This window comes from Aquarana catesbeiana, linkage group LG10 (assembly GCF_042186555.1).
Source record: "Aquarana catesbeiana isolate 2022-GZ linkage group LG10, ASM4218655v1, whole genome shotgun sequence".
Taxonomy (NCBI): Eukaryota; Metazoa; Chordata; class Amphibia; order Anura; family Ranidae; genus Aquarana; species Aquarana catesbeiana.
In genome coordinates, this window is record NC_133333.1 from 117,273,689 (window position 1) to 117,299,839 (window position 26,151).

Below are 26,151 nucleotides of genomic sequence, written 5' to 3' on the forward strand. Positions count from 1 at the left end.
GACACTTTTGACACATTTTTGGGACCATTGGCATTTATACAGCGATCGGTGCTATAAAAATGCACTGATTACTGTGTAAATGTCACTGGCAGGGATGGGGTTAACACTAGGGGGCGATCAAGGGGTTAACTGTGTTCCCTGCTACGTGTTTCTAACTGAAGGTGGAGGGGACTGACTAAAGGAAGTGATGGATCGTAGTTCCTAGATATTAGGAACACACGATCTGTCACTCCTCACAGAGCAGAACAGGGATTTGTGTGTTTACACACACACTTCCATGTTCTGCCTCTCGAGCCCGCGATCGCTCGTGGCCGGTGGTCATTGCGACCGCCAGCCACGAGCATTGGCATCCCCGCAGAGCAGCGGGCGCATGCGCGTGCCTGCCATACCGATCCCACAAGCCAACGTATAGCTACGACGGCCAGCGGGATCGTGCCGACCTGCCGCAGTAAAATGACAGCGGCTGGTCGGCAAGCGGTTAAGAAGCAGGACACATGCATGAGGCTTTTATTTTATTTTTTGGTTGAATAATAATGTGCGCTGCATTTCGAGATTTCATAATTTGCATCGTCACAAATGTTAATTCTCCATTACAAACGCTAATCTACAAAACCGACCTCGTGTTTGTACTTTGGACTTTTGTCGAACGGATTTGTGTACACACGCTCGGAAAATCCGACAACAGACATTTGTAAGCGGAAAATTTTAAAACCTGCCATCCAATATTTGTCCACGGAAAATCTGACAACAATTGTCCGATGGAGCATACAAACGGTCGGATTTTACGCCAACAGCCTGTCATCACACATTTTCCGTCGGGAAATCCAATAGTGTGTACGCAGTTTAAATTAATTGCAAATATGAATACACTCCAGTGGCGACCCATCCATTAGGGGCGCCCGGGCGACCGCCCCCTCTATCCACGCCACCCCCTATATGTATAATGGATAGATTCATGCATAGCATGAATCTATTCACGGCCGCCGCGGCCACCCCCTATTAATGCGTCTGGCCCCTTTCTGGACACCAGGCGCCTGAATTACAGTGGCGGGATGTTTTTTTTAAGCACCTGATTAGAGCCATAGGCGCTAATAGGCTTCAAAATAGGGTGGGCTCAGAGCGCAGAACATTGCGCCATGACCCCCACCAGGTGTTACAACAGCAAATTAATATTCGTTGTTGTAACACTGATCCTCAACCTGGCCAATCAGAAGCAGGTCTGAGACCCATTTTCGGATTGGCCGAAAAGATAAGACTCCCGATTGGCTGCCGAGGAGGAGGGAAGAAACGGAAGCCGCCAATGCCCGTGGAGAGCAGAGGAAAGGAAAGCTGCCAACTCTGCCGAGCAAAGGGAAGCCGCGGGTGAGGTGCTGCATAGATGGGGTAAGTGCACCAGACCCGCCCGCCAACCAACTGCCAGGGGGGATGGAGGTGGGGACAAGGTGCTTTGGGGTGGGGGGGGACCCCGCAGGGCGCCCCCTCCCCCAAAGCACCCACCCCCATGTTGAGAGCATGCGGCCTGGTACGGTTTAGGCAGGGGGAGCGCTCGCTCGTCCCCACCCCCTTTCCTGACCGGCCGGGCTGCGTCCTCGGATCTGGGTCTGGTGTGGATTTTAGGGGGGACCCCACGCCGTTTTTTCGGCGTAGGGGCTTCCCTTTATAATCCATACCAGACCTAAGGGCCTGGTATGACCCGCAAGGGGGCTCGCAAGGTGTCAATCTCGCCAATAAAAGCGGCAAGATTGACTTCCTTTTCTAGTCCCGTCGTACCCGAGTCACATTCAAAATGAACTGACTTGTCCGTGTGTGGGCAAGTCCGTTCATTCTGAAAGTCCGCCGTAACTCCGGCGAAAGTCCGTCAGAAAGACGGGCGGACCTAGCCTGCCGGAAAGTCCGGTCATGTCCAGTTGTGTGTAGGCAAGTCCATCCGTTCAGGTAGTCCGCCGGAAAGTCCGGCGGAAAGACCATCGGACCAAGTCTGCTGCAAAGTCCGCTAGTGTGTACGAGGCATCAGATGTGTGTTTTGGATCATTGTCAAGTTGGAAAAGTGCACAACAACCAAGGGCACAGAGTGATGGTAGCTCTTTCAACATCTGCAGTACATCTGTGAATTCACGATACCATCAATGAAATGCAGCTCCCCGACACCAGCAGCACTCATGCAGCCCCACAGAAGAACAATGCCACCACTAAGTTTCACTGTAGGCACAATGCATTTTTCTTTGTACTCCTCACCTTTGCAACGCCATACAGTTTTGAAGCCATCAGATCCAAAAACATTTATCTTGGTCTCATCACTCCAGAGTACAGCGTCCCAGTAGTCTTTTTTCAGCATGGGCCTTGGCAAATTCTAGGCTGGCTTTTTTGTGCATGGGCTTTAGGGGAGGCTTTCTTCTTGGACGACCCCCATGCATGCCATTCCTCTGCAATTTACACCGTATTGTGTCACGAGAAACAATCACCCCAGTTTGGCTTTCTACTTCTTTAGCTAACTGCAGTGAATTTGCATGGCGATTTCCTTCAACCCTTCTCATCAGAAGACGCTCCTGTGGAGGTGTTAACTTCCGTGAATGGCCTGGACGTCTCTGTGAGATGGTTGCAGTTCCATCTTTTTGTTAAGTTTTTGTATCACATTTGCTACAGTATTGTGACTAATAAGTAAAGCATTGCTGATCTTTTTGTAGCCTTCACCTTTCTTGTGTAAAGAAATTATTTTCTTTCTTAGGCCTTGTGACATTTCTCTTCCATGTGGTGCCATTGCTGAAAGCATAAAATGGGAAGGGGTTTTCTATGTTAAGTAATGTCCTTTTATGATCAACTGTCTGCTGGACACCTGTTTAATAAATAATTAGACTCACCTGTAGTTGAATTCTTATTAACCACTTCAATACCCGCATATTGTCATATGACGTCCACAGGTGGGATCTCCCATCCTGGGCTGGCGTCATATGATGTTCTCAGCTTCCCGGCGGTATAGGGGGAACACAAGCGCACCTGCTGTGCCACTTGGAGCCGATGCACCTGCCCATCGGCTGCGATGTCCGCCGGGCACCCGCGATTGCTGGTGACAGAGCAGGAACGTGGATCTGTGTGTGTAAACACACAGATCCACGTCCTGTCAGGGGAGAGGAGACAGATAGTATATAGGAACACCGATCGGTCTCCTCCCCTAGTCAGTCCCATCCCCCCACAGTTAGAATCACTCCCTAGGTAACACATTTAACCCCTTGATCGCCCCATAGTGTTAACTCCTTACCTGCCAGTGACATTTACACAATAATCAGTGCATATTTATAGCACTGACCGCTGTATAAATGTCAATGGTCCCAAAATAGTGTCAAAAGTGTCCGATGTGTCCGCCGCAATGTCACAGTCACGATAAAAATCGCCATTACTAGTAAAAAACAAATTAAAATAAAAATGCCATGAGTCTACCCCCTTTTTTGTAGGCACTATAACTTTTGCACAAACCAATCAATATACGCTTATTGCGAGTTTATTTTTTTTACCAAAACTATGTAGAAGAATACATATCAGCCTAAACTGAGGAAAACATTTTTTTTTTAAATTGGGATATTTATTATAGCAAAAAGTAAAAAAAATTGTGTTTTTATTCAAAATTGTCGCTCTTTTTTTGTTTATAGCGCAAAAAATAAAAACGGTAGAGGTGATCAAATAAAACCAAAAGAAAGCTCTATTTGTTGGGGAAAAAAAATATAAAAATTAAATTTGGGTATAGTGTTGCATGACCGCGCAATTGTCATTCAAAATGTTACAGCGCTGAAAGCTGAAAATTGGCCTGGGCAGGAAGGGGGGTGAAAATGCCCTGTATTCAGGGCCGGACTGGGAATAACATCCAGCCCTGGAAAAAATTTCATATCAGCCCCACAGCATTATTATACCACCGCAACAGCATTAATAAACCAGCGCAACAGCATAACGTCATTGATTTCTTGTTCATGAAAGGGAAAACCATAAAATGCACATTTGAAGAGTGTATTATATATAGATAAGACAGATATGAAATCTCATAGGGCTTTATATATATATATATATATATATATATATATATATATATATATATATATATATATACATACATATATATATATATATATATATATATATATATATATATATATATATATATATATAAAAGCAAATTCCAGTTAAAAGTGGTAAGTGATCAATCATCAAGGGGGACCCCAGGAACTCAGAACGTGGGAGGGGGGGGGGGACCACCTTCCGCAGAAAGAATACACTAAGGTAAGGGTGGATGGGTTACTGATATAAGGCTGTGCTTTATATCGGTGCCCCCTTACATTATCGTATTCACTCCCCCTTATATCAGTGACCCCCCCTTCAGACTGGCCTAGCGGTGCTGTCACTGACCTCCTCTCAGGTGCACCGTGTAGGGCTCAGTCAGTCGGCTCCAGCTCAGTGGCTCTGGTTTTATCCTATAGTCTCCTCTCCACAGTCCACACTTGTCTGACTTCTCCCATGACCCCCATCCCGGCGGTGCTCCCACTCTTGACTCCTCTGCAGACTTCCTCAGAGACTGCAGACATGATACAGGAGATGGTCAGAGACTGCAGACATGATACAGGAGCTCAATGCAGCCTCACCAGTGCCCATCAAATGCAGCCTCACCAGTGCCCATCAAATGCAGCCTCACCAGTGCCCATCAAATGCAGCCTCATCAGTACCAATCAAATGCAGCCTCACTGTGCCCATCAATGCAGCCTCACTGTGCCCATCAATGCAGCCTCACTGTGCCCATCAATGCAGCCTCACTGTGCTCATCAAATGCAGCCTCACTGCTCATCAAATGCAGCTTTACTCTGCCCGTGAATGCAGTCTCACTGTGCCCATCAATGCAGCCTCACTGTGCCCATCAATGCAGCCTCACTGTGCTCATCAAATGCAGCTTTACTCTGCCTGTGAATGCAGTCTCACTGTGCCCATGAATGCGGCCTCACTGTGCCCACCATTGCAGCCTCACTGTGCCCATCATTGCAGCCTCACTGTGCCCATCATTGCAGTCTCACTGTGCCCATCAATGCAGCCTCACTGTGCCCATCAATTCAGCCTCACTGTGCCCTCAAATGCAGCTTTACTGTGCCATGAATGCAGTCTCACTGTGCCCCTGAATGCAGTCTCACTGTGCCCAGGAATGCAGCTTCACTGTGCCCATCATTGCAGCCCCTCCTGTGCCCCATGGCCCAGTCAGCAGTCCCTGTCTGTGGAAGGTGTGTTGTTGGTGCTTGGTACGGTACCTTGCATGCCAGCAGGATATCCATGATGGCCAGCAGCAGGCAGGGTCTGTTCTCGTTTTGGATGGGGACAGTGCTCCTTCCAGAGGATCTGTTTGCTGTGAGATGGAGTGGTCCCTGGCCACCTGCACCTTCAGCCATCCTCATTTTCCGGCCCCAGTCAGCCTGTCCTCTGGTCATGGGGAAGTGGAGAGCACTGGGTGGGAGCTGGAAAGAAGGGGGAGCAGAGTGTACTGGCGGGGTTGGAGAGCACATGGGTGGGGGCAAAGAGCAGGGGGGAGTGGAGATCACAGGGATGGGGAGTGGAGAGCGCTGGGGGGGGGACTTGAGAGCACTGGGGGTCCAAAAAGAACAGAGGTGGAGAGCACTGTGGGGGCTAAGAGTGTGGGGTGGCATAGAGCACTGGGGGAGGGGTAGAAAAACAGGGGTGGAGAGCACTGGGGGGTACAAAGAGCAGGGGGAGTGGAGAGCAATGGGGGGAGCTTGAAAGCACCAGTGGGGGCCAGAAAGAACAGGGGTGGAAAGCACGGGGGACTGGAGAGCACTAGCGGGGGTTGGAGAGCACATGGGTGGGGGCAAAATGCAGGAGGGAGTGGAGAGTACAGGGGTGGGGAGCGGAGAGTGCTGGGGGGAAGCTTGAGAGCACTGGAGGGGGGGCCAAAAAAAACAGGGGTGGGGAGCACGGGGGGCAAAGAGCACGGGGGGGGGCTGGAGAGCGATGGGTGGAGCTTGAGAGCACCGGGGGGGGGGACCGAAAGAACAGGGGTGCGGAGAATGGGGGGCTGGAGAGCACTGTGGGGGGCGGAGAGCACTGGGGTGGGGGCTGGAGAGTGATGGGGAGAGCTGGAGAGCACTGGGGGGGAGAAAGAACATGGGTGGAGAGCACTGGGGGAGTGAAGAGCACTGGGATGGTGGCTAGAGAAGGATGGGGAGAGCTGGAGAGCAGAAAAAACAGGGGTGGAGAGAACTGTTGGGGGGGGGGGTGGAGAGTGTGGTGAGGGGAGGAGAGCATGGGGGGGAGCCAGGGAGCACAAGGAGAACTGGGGGGGCCAGTAAAAGAAGTTGGATAGGAGGATCGGCGGGGGGCCGCATATAGAGGAAATTAGCTTTCTATATTTCTCTATGCAGCCGCTGAATGCTTGATTCTCTTCCTCTCCCTCCTGCAAGTATTCAGCGGCTGCATGGAGGAATATAGAAAGCTAATTTCCTCTATATGCGGCCCCCCGCCAATCCTCCTATCCAGGCACACAGGGCGGACTGTACGGGCGGGCATCTACTCATGTGGACCACGGAGCTGGCTGGGTCTGTGTTCGGCGGCGGCGCTGTAACATGGTCCCGCCCCCCCTAGACCGGCTCGTGTGATAGGCGGAACACTGATTCTATCTACTATCACACAAGCCGGTCTAGGGGGCGGGACCATGTTTCAGCGCCGCCGCCGAACACAGACCCAGCCAGCTCCGTGACACACAGGAGCAGGAGAGAGGGGAGCACTGCAGCCGCAACTCAAAGCGGCCTCACGGCAGGCGGCCTACCGGAAATCTCCCGGTATCCCGGTAGGGCCTTCCGGCCCTGCCTGTATTAAAGTGGTTAATTAAGATTTTGTTGTCTAAAATTTAACTTTGCCCCTAAGACTTTCATTGAGGTGTATTCATTTTTGCAACATGGTCTTGAATGAATTTGTTAGGAAAAATACTTTTTTTGTGTATGCAAATTAACAAATCTTGGTTGCAATCAATGGCCCGCATTTGTGGGAGTATTTTGTAGTATAGTGCAGTGTTTCTCAACTCCAGTCCTCACGACGCCCCAGCAGGTCATGTTTTCAGGATTTCCCTCAGATGAAACAGCTGTGGTAATTACTAAGGCGGTGGAACTGATCAAATCACCCGTGCAAAATAATGGAAAGCCTTAAAACATGACCTATTGGGGCACCTTGAGGACTGGAGTTGAGAAACACACGTATAGTGTCTCATAGAAAATGTTGATTCTGAATGGAAAATAAAGCTTTTCTGACAAATCTGTTAGGTTGTACCTATTTATGCAGATAATTAGGAGGAAACATATACGCAATATTGGTATAATGTTCAGCGCTAAACCATCTGATGAAAAAGATTAAAGTTTAAAATTTAAAAGGAATGCATCTGCATGCTGATACATTAAGGTGCAACCTTGTGAATGGTGAGTGGATTGAAAGTTCTGGGGGATGAACCCCTAAAAATGACAGTCTCTAAATGGAGGCTGTAAAGGGAGCCCTGGACCACTACCACCCAGAGATACACAGCCGGTGTCTCCACAAGGCTTACCGAGGCTCTAGCTGTGGCTAACACAAGTCGCTTGTGGATCCTTCAATAGAGACCCCCAGCGGTCCTCCTATGCTCCTGTGACACTGCATATAGAAGCTCCCACCCGCTCTAGCACTCTGCAAGTGCTCCAACATTGTTCACGCTAGTTTTTAGTGTTGTTTTTACCTATATACTGAATATATCCCTATGCTGTTTAAAGGATTGGCTTGGCGCTTCTCTCTCCTCTTTTCACTTTATATCATTACTTTTCCATTGTCATTTTAAGTGTTTTAACATTAATAATAAAGGCTGAAAGATAATTATAGAGGCCAGAAACATACAAACATTCCTTTTCTTTCCCTATCTAGTGAAGAAGCGGTGATTAAACAAACCTTTCCATCTGAGTTGATATCCCCCCCCCCGCAAGATGTATGAACATTGATTGTGTGTCAGCAAAAAATCCCTCCCCCCTGATAAAATTTGAGCACTAATCTACATGCTTACCCTACCCCCTAAGCATAAATTCCCTTTGAAATCCAAAACTCTCCCCAAACGAAAATTCCCCCTATTCTCAGTACACCCCCCCTAATGTAATTCCCAACCCAGTATAAATCTTTGCCCCCCTCCCCCACCCAGCTCAAATCCTCTTCCTCCCCAAATCCCCCTCCCCTAAAAAAAATACCGTATTTATCGGCGTATAACACGCACATTCATTTTAAGAGGGAAGTTTCAGGAAAAAAACTTAAATTTTTAATAAGGAACTTTGAAGCAAAATAAGGGTCAGTGCCCATCTGCAGCCTCACCAATGCCATCAATGCAGCCTGATCAATGCCCATCTGCAGCCTCACAAGTGCCATCAATGCAGCCTCATTAGTCTACATCAATGCAGCCTCACAATTGCCATCAATGTAGCAGCCTTGCCATTGCCATCAATGCAGCAGCCTCACCACTGCCATCAATGCAGCAGCCTCACCACTGCCATCAATGCAGCCTGATCGATGCCCATCTGCAGCCTAGAGGGGACAGGGAGGGGGGCGGGACAAGCGCCGACAGATTACAGTGAGAATCTCCTATGATAGACAGAACAGTGGCCCAATGGCGGCCCAGGAGACGGGACTTTCTATTACAGAGGCCGCCAAGTAAACAGGAGATTCTCACTGTATTTAATCTGACGGCGCTCATCCCGCCCCCCTCCCTGTCCCCTCAGAGGCAGCTAAAATTGAAGTATTGGCGTATAACACGCATACGCTATTTGCACCCGATTTTCACGGTGAAAAAGTGAGTGTTATACGCCAATAAATACAGTACTCTACCCCTCAAATTCCCCTCTAACCACAAATCCCCTATCCCAATCCCATTCTTCCTGCACACCCCCCTCCAAATTTACCCTCCTAACACAAGTCCTCCTCAGTCATCCCTATTTGCATAAATCCCCCCCCCCCCCAATTCTCCCTTTCTAGCACAAATCCTCTTCCCCCATGCTCCCTCACAACACATATCACCCTTTCTATCACACACCCCAAATCACCGCAGCATGGATCCTCTCCCCCCACAAATTTCCCCTCCTAGAACAAATCTTACCCTGTCACCCCCAAATTCCCCCTCCAGCAGAAATCTCCCCACATCTTTCCTTCTACCACAAGAATCTGGAGGGGAGAGAGATTACAGCCCAAACCTCCTTCCAGCTCTCTCCTCCTCTACAGCTCAATGCTGACAGTAGTAGTAACGCTGTTGTCAATACTTCTGTTAGATTGTAGCGGCAGGAAGACTTCAACCCACCTCACATGATATCACTACAGGGCAGCTACCCTTCCTGCCAACCCCTAGTTCCGGCCAGCCCTGTGATTATGCGGAGGTTCCCTTTAGTGAAAGCCATTGAACAATTCAGTGGATCTAGAGATTTTGGCAGCTGGAATTAAGTGCTAATTGTGACATTACCTGTAAATGTTAAATTTCTCTCCATTCCCCTCCACTTCCCAAGCCCTCAGTACTCAGTTCCTTTAACATGGTGGACAGCCTCATTGACTAACGAGAAGATGGGGTAGGCACAAAATTGACCAATAAATGGAAAGTTATAATTTGCATACTACAGCTGCCTTAATATCTGGATCTCCTGCTTATTTTTACATGTGGTTTTGGCAAACGATATCCTCATCATAGGCATGTTTTCATCTTATACTTAGTTTAAATTGCATACTATATGTAAGTTGTAGGTTCACTTCAAATCTTCACTAAACAAATCTTTAAAAAGAGAAATTGTTAGGTACCCACAAATCAGTAATTTTTTAGAAGATCTATAGCTGTAGTTCCCTCTAACTAAAAGTTTCAAACTCAGAGGAGTGCTGAAGGGGAACAAATTGAAGGTATTGATTTCAAAATGGATCCTGGTCAGTACAAGCAATTCTTATAATGTACATCATTTTCTGAGTTTAGCACATTACATTGACATAAACACACGCACCCACCCACACCCACACAAGCTGAACTGGATAAACTGGTGTTTTTATTCAACCTTACCAACTATGTAACTATGAAATATTGATTTCTGACATATCCTACCACAAATTGGACATCCATAATATTATATGATAATATGGCCGTACACTGCCCATATTTCAGCTGGCTTGTCCGAAATTTGAGCAGTGCATATCCTTGCCTGCACTGCTCCACTGGACAAAGTTTGATCTTTCAAATGACTTTTGTCAGAAAGTTGTCAGGTTAAGAGCATCTGCAGCCATTCAGAATACAATAGCCCGCCAGGGTGGATTCATTCAATCGCACTGTTAGCCTGGATGGAGGAATCTGTTAGATTTATTTTGTTTAGCCCGCAAGCTGAATGAAATCTGTATGTGTCAGCTGGCCAGCTTCAAACCTCTTCAGCCTATAAACAGTGCCTACGCCACTTCAGCTGGCCTTTGTAGGCTGTAGTTATTGTTCCTATCAAAGCAGTGACATCCAATCATCCTCCGAACATCCAGATTCATAGTTCAAAATCTTATAGAATAATATGTTTTATCTTAAATTTCAGATTTTATGTCCTGTGGCATATTGTAGCATTGTATATTGGATGACCAGTCAACCCTTGGAGGCTACACGTTTTCTCCTTTTTACTGCTCTTTCCACATCTACTGCTCTTGTGGCCCAGTCTCTGGGGCTTCTTATTGGTGCAGCATCCAACTCCTTACAGGTGAGCTCCAGTCTTGACCAACTTCATAGCCTTTAAGGTGTCAAATTATCTATATAGTTTACGTGTATTAAAATCATTTTGCTCATAGCCTGCATTCTTTTTATTATGTTGAATGTTTGTAATTGACTTTTAATGCTAATTTTACCAATCCTTTTCATTTCTAGGTTGCGACTTTTGTTGGTCCAGTAACTGCAATACCTGTACTATTATTCTCAGGCTTCTTTGTCAGCTTTAAAACCATCCCGACATATCTGCAATGGAGTTCCTACATCTCATATGTCAGGTTAGAGGAGATCAAGTTGAACAGTTTCTGTATATCTTAAAGCGGGGTTCCACTCAACTTTTTAACTTAATCTTACCCCCTTCAGTTAATTGCATAGATGTTCAAATGCGGCATGAAAATTTTTTTATCGCTGTAATTACCTTTATATTGTACTTTATTGTGGCACTTCCTGTCTCTCCTCCCATGGGAGTAGGTGTGGTTATTGCCTTTCCCCGGCGCCGCACTGTCTCCTGGGAGCTTAGTGTCAGGCTTCCCAAGATTCAGTGCAGAAACAATGATCATGCGTGTGAACAAGCTGTGAATGAACAGCATTCACCGCATCCAGGAAATCAATGCTTGTGGGCTTCACATGCCCACAAGCAAGATGGAAACTGCCAGCATCACATTTTTTAAGTTATTCTTCAGTACGAAAACAGACAGAGGCGGAAATATTACACCCAAACTGTGAGTATTATTTTGGGGTTAGCAAAGTGTCTCAATGACCTAAAAAAAAAAAAAAAAAGATTGGTCGCCGGACTCCCGCTTTAATCTTGACATGTCCATTCACACAGCCATAAGAGGGCTGTACAGTGTCCAGAGCCTCTGTAAAAACTTTCCAAGGACCTACAGCTGTTGCATACAGCCATCCATAGACAGAAATTAGAAGACATGGCTGTATGCGGTTATGTCCAGGGGGTGGTGTAAAGCACTCACATGCACATGAATGTATGCTCTTAATGCAAATAGTCTGCATTCAGAGCATATGCCGTGCGTGTGCTTTACATTTTTTATGTGGGTGTGAGTGCTTTATGACTCTGTGTGGATGCTCTGAAATCTCTACACCCCCCCCCCCCCCCATTAACTTTTTAAAAAACGTTTTCTCCCATTATTTAATCCAAACATTTCCTGGAAGTGTCAGTTGCTGTCTGTGCCTGCCCCCAATGCTATGTGGGCAAACAGCTATTTGTTAGCAAACATTAGGACTTCAGTTACAATTGTGATCTACTATCTGTAGACTCATAAAATAATGAACCACTTCAGCCCTGGAAGAATTGGCCCCTCAATGACCGGAGCACTTTTTACAATTGGGCACTGCGCTGCTTTAACTGGTAATTGCGCGGTCATGCAATGCTGTACCCAAACTGCGTCTTTTTTTCCCACAAATAGAGCTTTCTTTTGATGGTATTTGATTGCCTCTGCAATTTTTATTTTTTGCGATATAAACGGAAAAATACAGAAAATTTTGAAAAAAAAATGATGTTTTCTACTTTTTGCTATAAAAATTCCAATAAACTCAATTTTAGTCATACATTTAGGCCGCATGTCGTTGGTAAAAAAAACGTCAATAAGCCTATATTTATTGGTTTGCACATAAGTTATAGTGTCTACAAACTAGGGTACATTTTCTGGAATTTCTGGAATTGACACAGCTTTTGGTTAATGATTGCCTATCTAATTTCTTGAGGTGCTAAAATGGCAGGGCAGTACAACCGCACCCCCCCCCCCCCCCCCCCCCCCTCCAAATGTCTCCATTTCAGAAAGTAGACACAAGGAAATTGCTGAGAGACATGTTGAGCCCATTGAATATTTTCTGAATATTTTATTTTTTGTAACAAGTGATTGAAAAATGACAAAAAAAAAAAATTACAAAAAGTTGTCACTAAATGATATATTGCTCAAACATGCCATGGGCCTAGCTGTGTACAGGAACCCGAAAACCAAGCACCGCCTTCAGGCTTTCTAAGGGCGTAAAATGATGATTTCACTTCCTCACTACCTATCACAGTTTCGGAGGCCATGAAATGTCAAGATAGCACAAAACCCCCCCAAATTACCCCATTTTAAAAGGAAGACACTTCAAGCTATTTGCTGAGAGGCATGTTGTGTCCATGGAATATTTTATATTTTGTCACAAGTTTCGGGAAAATTATTATTATTATTTTTTTTACACAAAGTTGTCACTAAATGACAGATTGTTCAAACATGGCATATGTGGAATTACACCCCAAAATACATTCTGCTGCTTCTCCTGAGTATGGGCATACCTCATGTGTGAGACTTTTTGGCAGTCTAGCCGCCTACAGGACGCCGAAAACCAAGCACCGCCTTCAGGCTTTCTAAGGGCATAAATTTTTGATTTCACTCCTCACTGCCTATCACAGTTTTGGAGGCCATGAAATGCCCAGATAGCACAAACCCCCTCCCAAATGACCCCATTTTGGAAAGTAGACACCCCAAGCTATTTGCTGAGAGGCATGTTGAGTATTTTGCAGATCTCGCTTTTTGTCACAAAGTTTTGAAAATTAAAAAAAAGAAAAAAATATATACATTTTTCAAAAACAAATGAGAGCTGCAAAATACTCACCATGCCTCTTAGCAAATACCTTGGGGTATCTACTTTCCAAAATGTGTTCATTTGTTGGGGTTTGTGCTAACTTGACATTTCAGGGCCTTCGTAACTGTGATAGGTAGTGAGGAGTAAAATCACAATTTCTTTTTCGTACATCACGGGACACAGAGCCACAGTATTTACTGAATGGGTTATATAGGCACCTCTAGGTGATGGACACTGGCACACCCTAGAGAGGAAGTTTAGCTCCCCATATAACCCCTCCCCTTACTGGGAGTACCTCAGTTTTTTCGCCAGTGTCTAAGGTGTTGGTCACGAGTAAAGACGTGCTGTGCTGAGCTCTGCTGGAAAAATCTTTGCTGGGGCAAGCCATGCAACCGGATTCATTCAAAGTGTCATTTCCAGGCCGAATTGAATGGTACCCGGGCCTCGTGTCCGAAGAAACACGGTTTTGCCTGTAACTCTTCTCTTTTTAGAGGGCTGGACCCCAGGATCCAATGTTTGTTTTTTTCAGCCATATTTTCCTGGCGGGGTGCTTTACAGGCCCAGGAGTGTGGATCCCCCCATAACAAGGGGCCCCGGTTCCTGAAGGTTTTTTAACGGAGCCCACCGTGAGTGGTGAAGATTGGATCTGTTTGGTTTACCACAGAACCCTGCAGCCGGATAAGGTAAGGGTGATTCCTAAGGAATTTTTCTAATTCTTGTGGATTTTCTCGTTTAAGTAAATGTTGCTATGCCTAAAGTCGCCACCGGGGGCTGTCAAGAGCACGTTCCTGTTCCATGCTTGTCAGTCTTGCTTTGTGTCACAAGCTGCAAGCTTCCTCCGAGCCCAAGTTCCAGGTAGGATGTGGGAAGGGTTTTTTTTTCTTTTCAGGAATGTCCCCCCACAGCTTTCCTTCCAGGCTAGAGGCCATGGGTCAGTTGGCGGTATGCCGCACCGCTCCCGCTGCCGCCCCCATTACGGTGGCTCTCCATCCACCTGCCCTCCTCTCTCCTCTGCCCCAGCCCCCCCTCCACGTGCGTTCCAGTCGGATCGGAGCCCCCGCTCACGCGGGAAAGCGGTCTTTTTTGAAAAAAGATGAGGGGGAGGCGGAAGGGGTGGTCAGAGGAGGGGGGGCGGAGCATCAGCACGGCGTTGTGGTGGTTCAATGCCCGCCCACAACGCGGGCTATGCATAGCTATAAAGGTACACTTTTTGCAGGTGCACACAGCTAAAGGAGGGACACAGAGCAGATGGATGGCATGTGAGTGTGGGTGACACAGGCATTCCCAGGCACGTATACTTAGCATCAGACTGAGCCTTGATAGCAGCGGCAGTTGCTGAACTATTTTGCTCAGCAGTGGGTGCATTTCTGGTAGTACCTCTGCATTTGTGCTTAGTACTATGGGCAGAAGGGGAGGTACAAATACCCCGAAAAACAAGGGCTCAAAGGGATCTCCCTCAGGCTCTGAGGTCCCCCCCTCTGCAACACCATCGCCCCCTAAAAGACATAGGGAGGCTGGTCAGAGTGAGCCGTCAGGGTTAGGGGCTGCAACTGCTACTGGCATTTCAGCCCCTGTATATATTACTCAGGAGGTTTTTTCCTCAGCCATGAGTGGATTAGAGGAAAGATTAGAGGCTTTAAAAGCATCTTCACAAAGTGGAAGAAAACGCATTAGGTCCCCTTCTACTACCCAGGACCCTGAAACAGAGGAACTCTGGGAAAGGGGAGACAAATCCACCTCAGGGGATTGGGAAGAGACTGATGACTTCTCTTCTGAGGAATCAAGTGGGGAAGGACCCTCTTCAGCTTCACGGGCTGAGAAATTGCTGGTGTATTCTCTTACTGTAATGATCCACATTTAAGTTACAAGTAACGGAGTCAGTTGAAAAGCCCACTTCTTCTTTGGGTTCACTGAGGCCTCCTCATGCTGTGCATGCTTTTCCTGTTCATTCATTGCTGAAAAGCTTATTTATTCTGAGTGGGATCACCCAGATAAACATTTTTTCCCTCCTAAAAAGTTTTCAACACTTTATCCTATGGAAGAAATATTTACAAAGATTTGGGGTATACCAGCAATTGACGCTGCTATATCCTCTGTAAATAAAAGTTTGACTTGTCCTGTTGACAACACTCAAATGCTTGGGGATCCAACCAATAAAAAGTTGGAATTCCTGTTAAAAATATTTTTTCCTTGGCAGGTTCAGTAGCTCAACCTGCAGTGGTGGCAATTGGTGTCAATCCTTGAGAGACCACTTAAAACAGGTGCTGCGGAAAGGGAAATCCTTCTTACCAGTTACCTGGAAGGTGGTAACAACAGATGCTAGCCTTTCGGATTGGGGAGCAGTTCTGGAAGAGACGACTGTCCAAGGGAAATGGTCCAAAACCGAGTGGACCTTACCCATCAATATTCTAGAGATTCGGGCAGCGTACAGTAAACATGGAGTTTACATGGAGTAAATAAGCAACACCACGTGCACATGCCTATGGTATTTATTGCATATTGCTGCCCCCCCAAAAAAAGGAGCACCATGCCACTGCATATAAAGCATTTTTTTTTTGCCCAAAACCTTGCACTTTGCAAGAGAATTTTCTCTTAGTGAAGCGTAGTGAATATATAAAAAAAGCATTTTTGTTTGCACATGATTGGATGATGGAAGTGAGCAGAGTGTCACCACATTCATTACGCTCTGGGGGGTAAATCCCTTGCAAAGTGCAACTTCCCTTGCAAAGAGAACAGTCTATTTGTCATTAGTAAATCAGCCCCCCCCCATGTATGAAGTGTATATGTCAGCATAAAGGACCACCTTACCTTTTGAAACATTTAAAGCTAGTATTCTTCTGTCTATCATTTATTGTGTGTACAGTGGGGATGGAAAGTATTCAGACCCCCTTACATTTTTCACTCTTTGTTATATTGCAGTCATTTGCTAAAATAATTTAAGTTCATTTTTTTCCTCATTAATGTACACACAGCACCCCATATTGACAGAAAAACACAGAATTGTTGACATTTTTGCAGATTTATTCAAAAAGAATAACTGAAATATCACATGGTCCTAAGTATTCAGACCCTTTGCTGTAACACTCATATATTTAACTCAAGTGCTGTCCATTTCTTCTGATCATCCTTGAGATGGTTCTACACCTTCATTTGAGTCCAGCTGTGTTTGATTATACTGATTGGACTTGATTAGGAAAGCCACACACCTGTCTATATAAGACCTTACAGCTCACAGTGCATGTCAGAGCAAATGAGAATGATGAGGTCCAAGGAACTGCCTGAAGAGCTCAGAGACAGAATTGTGGCAAGGCTCAGATTTGGCCAAGGTTACAAAAAAATTTCTGCTGCACTTAAGGTTCCTAAGAGCACAGTGGCCTCCATAATCCTTAAATAGAAGACGTTTGGGATGACTAGAACCCTTCCTAGAGCTGGCCGTCTGGCCAAACTGAGCTATCGGGGGAGAAGAGCCTTGGTGAGAGAGTTAAAGAAGAACCCAAAGATCACTGTGGCTGAGCTCCAGAGATGGGAGAAAGTTGTAGAAAGTCAACCATCACTGCAGCCCTCCACCAGTTGGGGCTTTATGGCAGAGTGGCCCGATGGAAGCCTCTCCTCAGTGCAAGACACATGAAAGCCCGCATGGAGTTTGCTAAAAAACACCTGAAGGACTCCAAGATGGTGAGAAATAAGATTCTCTGGTCTGATGAGACCAAGATATAACATGTTGGCCTTAATTCTAAGTGATATGTGTGGAGAAAACCAGGCACTGCTCATCACCTGTCCAATACAGTCCCAACAGTGAAGCATGGTGGTGGCAGCATCATGCTGTGGGGGTGTTTTTCAGCTACAGGGACAGGACGACTGGTTGCAATCGAGGGAAAGATGAATGCAGCCAACTACAGGGATATCCTGGACGAAAACCTTCTCCAGAGTGCTCAGGACCTCAGACTGGGCCGAAGGTTTACCTTCCAACAAGACAATGACCCTAAGCACACAGCTAAAATAACGAAGTAGTGGCTTCACAACAACTCCATGACTGTTCTTGAATGGCCCAGCCAGAGCCCTGACTTAAACCCAATTGAGCATCTCTGGAGAGACCTAAAAATGGCTGTCCACCAACGTTTACCATCCAACCTGACAGAACTGGATAGGATCTGCAAGGAGGAATGGCAGAGGATCCCCAAATCCAGGTGTGAAAAACTTGTTGCATCTTTCCCAAAAAGACTCATGGCTGTATTAGATCAAAAGGGTGCTTCTACTAAATACTGAGCAAAGGGTCTGAATTCTTAGGACCATGTGATATTTCAGTTTTCCTTTTTTAATAAATCTGCAAAAATGTCAACAATTCTGTTTTTCTGTCAATATGGAGCGCTGTATGTACATTAATGAGGAAAAAAATGAACTTAAATGATTTTAGCAAATGGCTGCAATATAATAAAGAGTGAAAAATTTAAGGGGGTCTGAAAACTGTCCCCACTGTTTTTATATATATATATATATATATATATATATATATATATATATATATATAGTGTATTAGTTCAAAAAAAGTACATAGAGATTGCTGCAGATTTGCATGTGCTCAAAAAGGCAGCAAATGAAGATTTAGATTATCTGTACTTCTTTTATCATATCTCCCTTTGTCCTACAGATATGGATTTGAAGGTGTAATCCTGGCCATTTATGGAATGGACCGCGCTGACCTTCAATGCGCTGAGCCTCCTTGCACATTCCAGCATCCCCAACAAGTCCTGCAGCAATTAGATGTTGAGGATGCAAAGCTATATGTGGACTTTCTAGTGCTCGGTGGGTTCTTTATTGGGCTCCGCCTACTCGCTTATCTTGTGTTACGTTACCGCGTTAAGTCTGAACGATAGAAGGCAGTATTCGTGGATTTTATTTCCATACACAGAATTTTGTTCTGCAAATGAAATACAGGACACAGACTTGTTACAAAAAAAGTCATCTTACGAGATCCCCACTTTCAAATGTTCCAGTCACATCTCACTTTTTGTTTTCTGAACATCCGTCATGATAAATTGAACTAAGTGATGGAAATATGCACAGTTTCTTCAGAGAGTGGCACAAAAGTCTCCTGTTCTAATTTTTGGGTAATGAAGCATGTTTACTGAATCTCTTTTAAACTAAAAATCAGCTTAGGGACCAAGATAGCCGATGGCTGCAGGATATGGAAGAAGTACTACCTTGCCACCTAATAGAAGACTTTCAAGCAAGGAGTACTACCTTGTCACCTAATAGAGGACTTTCATGCAAGAGGAAGTACCTTGTCAGCTTTTGGAGGACTTTCAAGCAAGGAGTAGTACTATGTCACCTAATGGAGGACTTTCATGCAAGGGAAAGTACCTTGTCGGCTTTTGGAGGACTTTAAAGCCAGAAGTACTACCTTGTCACCTAATGGAAGACTTTCAAGCAAGGAGTACTACCTTGTCACGTGTCACCTAATGGAGGACTTTCAAGCAAGGAGTAGTACCTTGTCATCTGATGGAGGAATTATATTGTTGCTTATCCTTCTAATTGTCTCAAGAGTATAGAACCAGATCTTCATAATTATATCCCACCGCATGTAGCATTATTTATCTAGAATTTTACTTTATAGGATGTCATTCATGACGTCTACCAGATGATAAAGAGGACCTAAACTTCTTGTTGACTTAAAGCAAGCTTGTGTTTTGTCCATGTAAAGCATAGCAATAAGTTTGCTGTAATGCCCAGTCCTTCAACAGAAAATACTTTATTCCTACACCGTTCTCCTCAGTTGCAAGGAATGAGGAAAGTACCTGGTAATTCCAGGTGTGAAGGATGACTCAATCTAGTGTAGGTGTTTGCTGATTGGCCCAATGATGTCACCTGGGGCTGGGGGAGTTTTCAGCTCTGTGTAAGATGGAGAAATTTGGAACTTAAAAGGGACTGTTTTGATTGCATCCAGTAGCTGCACAGAACAGCGTTGATGTGAGGGGTAGGTACACACATGTAGCTGGGGAGGAGGGCATTAAAGTTAAACTGTGTTTTGCCATGGTACTAATGCAATGTTAACAGTTTTGTTGGGATAGGTAGATAAATACTAACAGGATTGAAATATCATTCCAAGGGAAAATGCTGCTACAGGAACCCTCCAGTATTGATTAATTAATTAAAACCCCAAGTCTTTGATTACTTAATCTTTAGTGAAGGTATGATCACCATGTCTGAGCCCTGATCCTCTCTTTCAAAAGAGATCACATGGTTAAATGCCTAGGCTTCTAGTTATGTGAGCATTAATATAGAAGCAATAAGTAGTAGGCAATCATAGTGTTATGCCCACAGAGGATAAAAGTCTAATAACTGTTACTATTGTCAAAAACCTTTCCAATAATTTTTTTTTTTTTGCTTTTTGTGTATTCTCTACTCTTGATGATTTCAATTTTTTATATTATGTTGCTTTGTTTAATATCACATATTTAAAAAATCACTTGAAAGTATGCTATATAGAGTACAATTTTTTTTTTTTAGGAAATGCTATTGCAGTCCCATACAGTACCTGACTTTGTTCTATAGATATTAACTACCTCTCTACCAAAGCCATTTTTTTATATTTTGCATACGTTAAAATGCACATTTTAGTATGAAGGTTGGTTAAACACCCACCACCCCCCAAACAATATATGTTTTCTGAAAGCAAATACTCTGGAGAATACAATAATGGTAGTTGCAATTTTTAATGTCACATGATATTAGCACATGTTTATCAAATGCAAAATTTCAGTTATTAAAACATTAAGGTTAATTTTAGTGCACACAAACAATATATCACCCAATGTTTGGCAAAATATAAAAGATGAGATTGTGAAGAGTAAATAGATACCCAATATGTCAAGCGTTAAAATTGTGCATGTCCGTGAAACAGCAACAAACTTTGGTACCCAGTTTAGAGAATTACTGTTCCACTCCAATGTTTGTGGTGATATGTAACGTGTAGCTCAATTGTTTTCATGCATAGGCGTACTCATAGTAAGCGTAGCCGCACTCATACTCATTGCATGTGTTTATATTCTTATATGTCTGTACGCGGGGGTGGCCAGACTTAAAACTATTTTGTTTTGTTTTTTTTATTTTATGTTATGTTTTTTTTTTTTTTTTTTTTTTTTACAATTAACTTTACTGTTTTCAGATATAGGGTCAAAGGGGCCTCTCTTTAATGTAGGAGCAGCAGGGGTCTGTTAGACCCCCTGATGTCTCTCCTGCCCCCTACAGAACAGAGTACAGATAATGGGAAGGAGATGGGGTGAGGGGGGGCTGTTCCTTCAGAAGACTGTAGAAGAATCATGTCTACATGAAAGCCTATCGCCTGATCTACAAATGTAAACACAGTCTTGATTAATAAAACTGGAGACTGCAAAATCTGCCGCAACTCTGCATAAAAAACAATCAGCTTCAAGGTTTTTTGTCAAACTTAATTGAACAAGCTGAAGTTAGACTGGCTACTATGCACAGCTACACCAAATGTTGCACTCTCCAGTTTTAGTAACTCATCCTCAATGTTTTAAAAGGATGGTACTCCTGGTTACCCTTTAGACTTATAGCATGCTAAGAAGAAAGCTCATGCTTTGTGCTGACTTCTGGAAAAAACTATTGAGCCAATTGTTCTGCATAGTACTGTTGCTGTGGCTTCAAGGAGGAGAAATTTGAAGGTTTAGAAAATCATAATTGGTTGCATATTAAAATAAAAAAGTAGTACTTGCTTGTGTAAGCATAATGTGCATCTAACAAAGAAAGTGCTTTAAAACATGGACTATACCTTATAGATGGAGTCCTCAAGAAAGATAAAAATGCTAATTGTCAATTCAGCCGGATGGCTTTAATCCATATCTGAAATATTAGTTTTGGAAGCCATTTAACAGTTAAAGTTGTATTAGGAGTTTGGCACGGTGCCTCTTTGCACTTCTATAGTTAACAACACCAAATTAGTATGAACTGCTCAATCTCATCAGATTATACTGTACATTGTAGACCTTTCGGTTTTCAATGTCCCAAAATGTCTTATGCCGCGTACACACGAGCGGACTTTACGGCAGACTTTGCCCGGCGGACTTTTCGACGTACTTTACGACGGACTTTCTGAATGAACGGACTTGCCTACACACAATCCACCAAAGTCCGTCGAATTCGTACGTGATGACGTACGACCGGACTAAAACAAGGAAGTTCATAGCCAGTAGCCAATAGCTGCCCTAGCGTGGCTTTTTGTCCGTCGAACTAGCATACAGACGGTGGACTTTTCGACCGGATTCGATTTCAACGGATTAATTTAAAACATGTTTCAAATCTAAGTCCGTCCAACTTTTGAGAAAACAAAGTCCGCTGGAGCCCACACACAATCGAATTGTCCGACCAAATCCCGTCCGCCGGGCAAAGTCTGCCGTAAAGTCCGCTCGTGTGTACGCGGCATTAGAGGCACACTCAATTAACACTGCTGTTTGTTAACCAAAGTATGTTACCAACACTCATTCTTTAAATGTACAAGAACTAAGTGTAGTATAAAGTTGACAAGGAACAGCATGGTCAGATTACTTTTGGCTACGCTAGTCACATAGTTATTAACATTGAAAAAACAGGCAAATTTAACCTTTCTCAAACTCCAGCAGTTTTGGTCCAGATGAAGTCATAACAAAATTGGTTGTGAAAATATGATTTTGTCTCTGAAGGCAAAAATAAATTCTTAACTAACCCCACAAGATAACTCCCTGAATCAACATAGTACAATACTTTCCTATGCAATTAGAATTTTGAATATTATTATTATGTATGGAATCAGACAAATTCTGGTAGTGGTTTTGTCTCCCATGTTATAACATTACATAATGTGATTACTCTGACCACAAAGAACCTTTGCTCCTATACAAAGCATTAGTAAGACCTCATCTGGAATATGCAGTTTTGGGCACCAGTTTATAAAAAGGATATTGGGGAACTGGAGAAAGTGCAGAGAAGAGCAACCAAACTGATAAGAGGCATGGAGGAGTTAAGTTATGAGAAAAGATTAGGGGAAATTAATTTATTCTCTCTTGAGAAGGGGGATATGATCAGCATGTATACTGTAAATACATAAGTGGTGCATATAGTGAACTTGGTGTTGAGGTATTAACTTTCAGGTCATTACGAAAGGACAAGGGGGCACCCTTTACGTCTGGAGGAAAAAGAAATTTAACCTCCATACACTGAAAGATTTCTTCACAATAAGAGTTTTGAAAATGTGGAATAGACTCTCAAGAACTAGTTCTAACCAGCTCAGTAGATTGCTTTAAAAAAGAGCTGAATGCATTCCAAAATGAACAAAATACAACTGGGTATTTATATTTGTAGGTAATAACACCAGAGATGGTTGAACTAGTGAACGTCTGATTGTCTTCATGGGATCAGGAAGGAATTTGATTTCCCCCACTGGAACAAATTAGGTCATGCTTAATTGTTATTTTTTACCTTCCTCTGGATCAACTGTGGGTGTAGGATTCTGTCTGTATACGGACGTTTGCTATTTATTTTTTCTATTGGTTGAATTAGATGAAGTTTTTTCAACCTATGTAACTATGTAATCTCTTCCTTTATTGATGGTAAAATCTTTCCTCTTGTCCCATGTACAGTGTTTGCCATAAAAAGTTAAACTGATAAAATTTGCGTTGGCTTTTGACTGTATTCATCTATGCAAAATAGGTCACCTTCAAATTGTCTTTCTTTCTAACCTAAACAAGCCCAGCTGTTCTAAACTTTTATTATAAGCCCCCATTCTGGCTATTGCTTCCACTATTTGCCAGCCCAGAGAGTAATCAAACAGCAGCTGGAACAAAGAACATAAATGTTAGATGCTCTTCTGCATCCATTACATTGTGAAAATACCTCTCCCAATGTTTTTATTAATATAGTTGGCAGCATCTGTATCTTCTCCGGGTCTATCATGTTTACAACATGGTGCCTAAAATTGTACTTCATATTCAAATTGTGGCCTTATAAGTAATTTATACAGGGATAATGATATATTTATGTTATATATTATATGTTATAGCTCCTTTTTTATGCAATCCAAGATTGTATTTTTTTTTTATTTTGTATCTACAGCTTGGTAATGTGTGCTACTGCTTGGCTCTCTGTTAGCTAGAATCACACCTTAATCTCACCATAAAAGGTGTATGTGCTTTTTCTTGAAAGGTAGCTCATCACAACGCACAGTATTACATTACCATGCATTATGATGCACTAAAAATGCACATGTGTTGGAAAGGTACATTGAGGTGCCATTAAGAATTGAAGGCACCACAGCATCACAACCGGCAACAAGCAAATTTTCATGTGTTGCAGCAAGGCGCATGCCAACAGGCATGTTCCCACAGCATGAAGGTAGAAGGGAGTCTGAATTGTCCATGTTGCCATTTTTAGAATGAACCATCTGTAAACATGCTATTATCTTGCTGAGATTTCTTCTTATTTTACCAGGTCAGCAATAAAAAGACTTTATACCAGACCCTGAGGAACACCCCTATTATACCTTGGCCCATTTAAAATGTGTTGCTTTTACAATCTCCTTATTTTCACATATCCTTTAACCTGTTCCCACGTTCTCCCATATTTCTTTTCAGTCATATTACCTTAAATTTTTCCAACATTCAAGTTTATATTTAATGCCTTTAAAAAGTATTTACAGTATATGAGCTATATATGACCACATGCTGAGACTATTATTGTTCTATTTATGCTCTTTTTAGCAGGTGATTTTATTATCTCCATTTTGGCTTCTGTGGCACCCAACAAATTTGCAACCTCCCCAGCAGGTCTGGCTTATTTTTATTCTCTATAAATCATACCTGAGCCGGGCAGGGTAATGTTGGCCAACATATATGTAATCTTGGGGCCATTGCCTTTCTCAAGCCTTGATAGGTTATGTTAGAATAAGATGCTTTAGTTTTACCCATTCTAGTCCATGTTATGTATCTCCCAAACAGCAATGTGGGGGAACAAGGCTGCTAATTCACTTGTGTTTTGTCATGTCCATATCTCCATGGGTAGACTGCATTTCCCTAAACACTTCTGTCCTAATATGAAACCCTCTGCTGTACATTTGGGAGAGATGGCATAGCTTGCAGGCTATGGCTCTTCTATGTGTATCCCCTCCTTGGCAATCAACCTCACTTTTTCCCACCTAGCCAGAGGACTTCAAAGGAAACTTGTGCTAAGAGAAGCACAAGGGCTTCAAGTGCTGATTTTACTTTTTGAAAATGTAAACTGCCTGGCTGTAATGCTGAGTAGTGGCTTCAATAGATTCTTAGTCCCAGGGCAACCATGCAGGTCAGGTATTCTGACTTCACTGGTTGCATTTTCTTCGATCATCAATTCAGAAAATATTGAAGGTAGTGACTGACAGCCAAGTAATTCGCATTTTCAGAAGGTTGGCAATTGTAGCCTAATTATTTCCCTCAGTACAGGTTTCTTTTATGACCTCAGGTTTTGCTTTACATTCTGTAATTAAATTCTTATTTTTCTCAGATGGTGTACATTTTCAGATTTGTTTTTAGAATGTCTTTTAATCAAATCTCTGAAATGCTGCTTTATACTATAGTTTTGCAATATAAACTGCTGCTAGTATATGCACTGACATCCTTGTGTTGCTTTAGAATGTGTCTGCTCCACTAAGCAATACTGCCCTAATACTAAATCGCAGTCATATGTATGAGAGGTTTTGTGATGGTAAAACATCAAGTAGTAAGCATATATCAAATAGTTTTTTTACTTGTGAATACATCCATTTTATCCAGATCTTTACATGCACTTTAAGTTTTTTTTGGCAGGCATGCTTACTGTATGTTTCCACAACTCTATTCTAAGAATATCAGTGAAAATGTAGATGAATGTGTTAGAATTCTACAGACTACTAGGTTTTTTTAATATTAATGTAATTAGGTCTTGAAGTAGTTAATATTTTGAGATGATGTATGGGTTGCCAATTCTATTGAAGGGTGTGCAAAATGACAATTGTAGTAGACTGAGCAATGAAAGTAGATTGTAATGGTGCCAAGGTTGCAAGGTAACCTGCAATCTATGGTCACTGTCATGCACTGAAGCACATCTTGAATATCTCAACCCAAATATGCGTTATGATAGAAATAATCTTTTTAAAAGAAACATATGCCATTGTTGCTGCTTGAGAAGATTATACAATTTCTTTTCATGTATTAAACTGTAACAGTATACTTACTGTACGTGTTTGTGTTTTTGTATTGTTTATGCTTACTGAAGTCTTTAACAATTAAGATTATTTTATATACACTATATGGACAATTGTTTGTGCACTTGACCATCATATCTATATGAGATTGCTAAAAGCTGAACTTGGTGCACTAATCCAATGTGAAACTTTTCCTCTGTGCAGGAACTTCCTGTAATAAAGACCAGTCACTACTGCTTTCTCTCTTTGTGCAGGGTGACTGGTCTTGTCTCCACCCCCTCCTGCAGTTTTCTGCAGGCAGCCTGCAGTGGGTGGGACTTGCTGGATCTGCTGTCTGCACAGACTATATACAGCACAGAGGTGATATCACTGATACTTAACAAGGCAAGGTAATACCTGGGTTGACAAAGGCATTTTGGTGCTCACAAAGTTGATTTATATCCTTTGTAGCTATTAATGAATATATATAAAAAATGTAAAAAAATGTTGCACCTGGAGTTCAGCTTTAAAGAAGAACTGACTTGCCTATCCCACAAGAAAAGAGCAGGCATCGCAGTGAAATCTGGAGAGAGAAACCTGAAAATCACCTGAACATCTCAAAGTTACA

The 26,151-nt window shown here is 43.3% G+C and overlaps 1 protein-coding gene across 2 annotated transcripts in view; it reads left to right on the forward strand.

Annotated features, from left to right (window-relative positions):
- Window positions 1-25,580, forward strand: part of ABCG4 (ATP binding cassette subfamily G member 4) — a 124,961-nt gene extending 99,381 nt beyond the window's left edge. For both annotated transcript variants that reach the window (XM_073602529.1, XM_073602530.1), the window contains exons 13-15: window positions 10,581-10,739; window positions 10,904-11,022; window positions 17,985-25,580. In XM_073602529.1, the coding sequence (XP_073458630.1) occupies window positions 10,581-10,739; window positions 10,904-11,022; window positions 17,985-18,210 (504 nt within the window). In that variant the 3' untranslated portion in view covers window positions 18,211-25,580. The remainder of the gene's footprint in view (window positions 1-10,580; window positions 10,740-10,903; window positions 11,023-17,984) is intronic.
- Window positions 25,581-26,151: the final 571 nt, after the last annotated feature.